This window comes from Temnothorax curvispinosus, unplaced genomic scaffold (genome assembly GCF_003070985.1).
Source record: "Temnothorax curvispinosus isolate PA1 unplaced genomic scaffold, ASM307098v1 QBEX01017949.1, whole genome shotgun sequence".
Taxonomy (NCBI): Eukaryota; Metazoa; Arthropoda; class Insecta; order Hymenoptera; family Formicidae; genus Temnothorax; species Temnothorax curvispinosus.
This window is the reverse complement of record NW_020227729.1, coordinates 29,008-35,007: the sequence shown is the minus strand read 5'-3', so window position 1 is coordinate 35,007 and position 6,000 is coordinate 29,008. Positions and strand designations below refer to the sequence as shown.

The 6,000-nt window shown below is 31.8% G+C and overlaps 1 protein-coding gene across 1 annotated transcript in view; it reads left to right on the top strand.

Annotated features, from left to right (window-relative positions):
• LOC112467975 (phospholipid phosphatase 1-like) overlaps positions 1-6,000 on the top strand; it is a 31,705-nt gene that overhangs the window by 694 nt on the left and 25,011 nt on the right. The window contains exon 2 of the mRNA XM_025036943.1: positions 730-1,189. Coding sequence (XP_024892711.1) covers positions 1,178-1,189 — 12 coding nt within the window. The 5' untranslated portion in view covers positions 730-1,177. The remainder of the gene's footprint in view (positions 1-729; positions 1,190-6,000) is intronic.

Here is a 6,000-nt window from a genome sequence, read left to right as displayed (position 1 = left end):
ACATTAAAAGTGAGGCTACGAATCTGTATTGTTATGCGATAGCTTTGTCACCAAAATAAGCAGGATAAGTACAAATAAATAACTTATCTTACCTGAATATAAAATACTCACATAACTGAATGACTCATCAGATCACTTGAGTGTAAATGGAAAGCAACTATAATGACGAAATCTATAACGACGATGAAAGATATCTTTCTGTCATAAAATTTCGGGGAAAGTATAAAGTAAAAAGGAAGAGAGTATATAGAAATAAGATATGTAAAAACTCGCAACTATGAACTAGACATTTATTTAAAAGCAGCATTCTTCTGGAATGCTAAAAAGACAAGAAAGTGGTACTGTATTAGCTAATAAAGATAAAAATGCATAAGAATTCATGGGATTTATCCACAGCCTTATAAGAGGACGTACCTACTGTGATTAACGAAAATTAAGATTAATTCGATATGCTTTAATATAATCTTTAAGTATAGAAACAAGAAAAGAAATATTGCAAATGAGAAAGCAATTCGCTCTTTGTGCCAATAAAAAAATTTAGGAAATATAAGAGTAAATCAAAAAGTAAAAAAAAAATGAGAGAGAAGTAAAAAAAGAAAAGTGGATATTTTATGTTCCAAGAAAGGCTCAACGTAGATTTGTGCTTTGTCGTTGAACCTTTTTGTACTCTTCTCTTTTTCTTTCTAGTTTTCCAAAATTAATTATGTTTGTCTTATTATTTAATTGCAGAAAGTGAAAGCACATGGTCGATACGCGAGAGTAGAATATCTTCCGTACCGACCGTTCGCGGAATGCCGCAAATACCGAAGAACCGAAAGGACTGGTAGCAGCGACGCGACGGGGACGAGGGGGTGGAGACCCCCCGCTTTCACCTCCCGATGGTTGAATCACGGCGGCGGTGACGCGGACGCTGCGAGTGCCGGAGTGCTACGAGTAGTGTCAGTATTGAGTCAGTGTGTGTCAGCGTGCTGTCACGTATGTGACAGATCCGGTCCCATGCTACGTCCGGACCGTCCGGACTTCGCATCCACTTTGCTCCAATAAAGTGTAAACGATTCGCGAGGAAGGATACCTCTGCGATCAGGACAGGTGTCCCGCAGGCTGGATATCGTCGACTCGAGATATATTTTGCTGACCGCGCTGCTATTCGGGATACTCGAGGATCGCTAGGAAGCTTATGAGAATGGAGGTGAGAATATTTTCAATTTTTGATTCCGCACATATTTTTACGCGCGCTCGAGGGAGTCGAGAGAAAAGAGCGTCGATCGAAAAGAGAAACGATCGAAAATGCGTCGAGGAAATGTCTCTTTTTCTTTTCTCTCTCTCTTTCTCTTTCTCTCTCTTTCTCTTTCTCTCTCTCTTTTTGTTTCTCTCGATTCTCCTTGAACGCGCGCGATTGAGAATTCTTATTTAGCTGCATCTCATAAATATGCAGCGGACGCTGCGACGCGAACGCGACGTGCTTTTGGAATTTCCCGCAATTCCCGTTTCGCGTCTCGCTTCGCGCGGTTACGATTGCGCGAACTCCCGGTTCCCGGCTGATAAAAAGCAAAAGGAATCGGATTTATGAAATGGCTCGACCGGACAGGAGAGACATTCCGAGAGAAATCTGAAAGATGTTGAACAAAAGTCTTGAAAGATACGTAATTAAATGGAAAAAAAATCATAGTTATGTACAATAAATCGCTCATTTGCTGCAACAATGACACAACTCAGAAAACGAAATTTTCCAGAAGATAAGTTTCAATGTTTTTAATTATTAAAATTTTGCAAACAACTAGAAAATTACAATTTTTGAGTTATGTCGTTAATCTAACAAATAAGCGAGAAAGAATAATGCTTATGCTCTCATGTTTCCTTCGGGTATATTAAGCTATCTAAGCCAAATTATCAGAACACAAAACATTTTATATGGAATTAATTTGATAATTATTTGCTATCCAGCCCTTCGTAACTTTTTAATAGCTGGAGAAAAAAAATTACTTTTAAAAGCAAAAAATAGCAAATTCCATATAAAATTTTTTGTGTTCTGATAATTTGGCTTAGATATCTTAATATACCTGTTTCCTTCAATGTTTTGAGATTAGTTTCGAAATTTCTGATTTTATATTTTTCTGTCGTCGATTTAACGATGTAGGTAGACGGAGACGCCAACAGAAAGAAATATAGATACTTGTTTTCCGTGAGATACTTGATACTTTTTATCTTCCATAGAGGAAATGGAAAAAGAAATTTGATAATCTCAAGAATTTCCAATTTTTGGGATTCGAACTGTCATGATTTCGCAAAACCAATTTTTATCGATTTTTCTCAATCTACTTTTTAGATAAAATCAATTTTATTCATTTTTTATTTATGTTGATTCAATTCTTTTTTCGTCTTTGGCGATTTTTAAGCTCTCGAATGAGCATCTTGAATATATAATATTTCTTCAGATACGCTGTTCGCCGTAGGTTACTAATCACTGATCTCTTAACGGTTAATTAAGAAGTTGGTCTACGGAAGTAACGGTTAGTAGTTAATTAGACTAATGTTTAGTCTCATATGAACTCTAATAATTATACATATTATACCTCAAACTGCTGATTAGTTAGAAAAGACTGTTGATTAGCAATCTACTCTAGAATTAAGGACGAACGTAATCTACGTAAACAATATAGATTTTTTAATCAGCCTCCTTTTTTGAAATTGATCTCATCTATATCTCAGTAGTTTTTAAGTTTTTACACGTAAATTATCGCAAACAAACAAGTTTTCGCGGAAACTTATTTTTTCACACGAAACTAAAATCTTATATTTTTTTAATTTCGATGTGGATTTTAACAATGCGTAATTTGTAGATTTTTCACGAAAATATATACGGACACGTAAAAGCATTCGCGAACGTTCGTATAATCCCAGATAGCACATATTAGTTTCATATACGTTTTTTGAACGTATATACATAGTTTCATAACCGTAAAGAACCATTAAGAAATGTTTGAACAAAAATGTTTTTGAAACCATGATTTAAGAAACGTATTTTTTACGTTTCTACAATTAACAAAAATACCTATTTGTTAAATTTTCCCTTCAAAATTATAATTTGCTTTATCCATATATATATATAATAGCTTTAATAGCCTTTTTTGAAACATTTAAATTTATATTGCACTAATTATTATTGCAGAAAATAAATCATTTTATCCATGCACATATATCCACTTATTTACTAAAATTAATTTTGTCCTACCGGTCTTAATCTATTTGTCATCGGACAAATCTGAGTTTAGAAAACTTCCAACAGTTGCAAAATAAACGTTCTGCTGAACGTGGCCATTGAAAGAACATTTATATAACGTGTGTTCCGTTTTGAAGAACTTCCTGAACTGATGCACATCAGTAATGCAATTAAGTCAGAGTGAGACAAGTATAATTTTGTTTCACTTTAACTTATTGCACGAATGTGCGCCAGTTCAGGAATTTCTTCGAAAAAGAATAGACGTCATAGATGGTATATGCATAAAGAATTGTAGAACATTCTCACGCATGTCTCAAAGACGTCATAAACACGTTCAAAAGACGTGCAAAATAGGAATTTTAAATGTCTTTATCTAAAAGTCCTTATCATTAAAACAAAACGTTTCTATAATAATTTTTTAAACGTTATTTTATCGGAAAAGAAACGTTCCATCGAACGTTTTTCGAATGGACGTTTTTACTCATGAGAAACGTTTCTAAAAATCAGTTATAAAACGTTTCGGAAAAACGCTTATACAACATTTCTGAAACGTGTATGTGCTACCTGGGATATTCATGGTTTGAAAACATATAAATTATGCAACACATATATAGTGAATATTTATACAAAAACAGCGCTGTGTGCACATGCACGCGCGCAGAGTATATTTAAATTAAATAAATTTGCCAAAATTATACAGCTACTTCCTGAGTTACTTTGTTTATTAGTTTCTAATTAGATTTTACTAACAATCGAATTGATACGAAATTAGCCCATTTTATCATACGCAACACCTTTTCTTTCTTGAAATAAATTTTAAAATTATTATTTCTTAACCCTTTCGTTTCCATTGTAGCCATATGGCTGCGTATTTAGAATTATGAAATAAAATATTGTTGCTGTCTATATTTTCATATCGGTGAATATACGTATATTAGTTCCTTAGTCTTCTCTACGACTCTCACGACTTTACGTTTGTGTAGATAACACGTATGTACATATCTTGATACGTATATTTTACAACTCGGTAAAATAAGGTAAAATAGAATGTTTTAGTTATTGTCGTTACGGTTTGGTGATAAGAGTTATCATAAATGCAATAAAGTCTTGCAAAATAACTTTCTTGAAATATTTTATGACTTATCAAAGTTAAAAATAAAGGTTTTCATTATATACAATAATTTCACAATGCAAACTATTATACATAGTATAATAAAATAAAAATAAAATACGTAGAAAAGTTCTTAAACGAAAGAATATAAACAAATACTTTGTTTGTAGCTATTAAATAACTTGAGAATAAAAGAGTTAATATTTCGCGGCACTGTTCTGGATAAACTTTTTTGTAAGTATATTAAAAATTAAATAGTTAAATATTAAATAATCTGAATATTAAAAATTCAATATAATTAGTGCTGCTGTGTAGCAAATATATTTCCCCTTTTTTTCCCAGTTAATTTTTCTTATTAACTATACACTACATTATGTATTATCTTTTTTGCATTTTATATAATGAATAAATGAATACATAGTAGATTTGTTTCTATATAGGTTGTGCAATTGCATATGATTCTTTTCCATTTTACTATAACTTTTATTTTACTTTTTCTTTACACGTCTTTGATTTCTTGCGATTCATCTTGATGTAATTAGGAAAATAACTTGTATGACACATGCAGTGATTGGGCAAAATTAACTGAGCAAAATTTACATTTTAATTTCGGAACATGAGTGTTGTATACTTTCGTAATGTGTAATATATCTCTCACTTCAATAAACAATTCTATACAATATTGTGTGTGTGTGTGTATCTGCATGCGCGTGCGCACTATTAATGTTGACTTAAAAAATGTACAAATTTTATCTAGTGCTGTATTTTTCTTTTATTTTTTTTTGGCTCCTGCCTCTTTTCAGAGGACAATACGGCTAATCTAGACGTGCTATCATGTATATAACTCATGTTATCATGTACAAACATTATTATGCAATGCATATGTACAATATACTGTTATTCGAGTACTTTCATATGCTTGTTTAGCTTAAACTTGAAAATTGTAAAGTTGCAACTTGGTTAATATTTTCATTTTGAAGGAAAGATCAATTCTGAGTTGGTAAACAATTTAAAACATAAAATAGTTTGAGATTACTAACAAATGAGGTAGAAGCACTCCTGTAGAATTACAAGATACTTTCCCAATTTTCTGTTTGCACATTAATCAATATAAAATAATAATCTTATATCTTATACAAACGACATCGAGAAATATCTATTGATAATGTGCTTGAATTTTTATTTGATTCAACTATATCATCATCATGCAGTCTCAGGTTTGATAAAGTATAATGTATAATATGTGACATTTGCAACAAAAGCGAAAAAATCTACGGAGATAGGTAGCTTGTTGGGTCTTGTTGTATCGCTTTGCTTGCCGGAAATAATAAATTAGAAGAAACTGGATTTTGCTGACTTTTTCAACTTCATATGCCTATTTGACATATGAATGCACCGCTATAATTTATTTTGTTAGAAATGAATTATCCGAGTGATGGGAGAGCAAATTAATGAAATTGAACAGCTTACTTTGCCTTTGTAGAGAGTAAATCAGATTTAATGATTAAATCGATTGTGATTGCGCAACTGTATGCTTCATATACCAGATTATGTTATGATATACTTATTTCGATGTAAAAGATCAGCATATGACGCTAAATATGATACTAAATATGAAATTACTAACTACATTACAACTGACTTATAATAATTAAATTGTTATATAAGA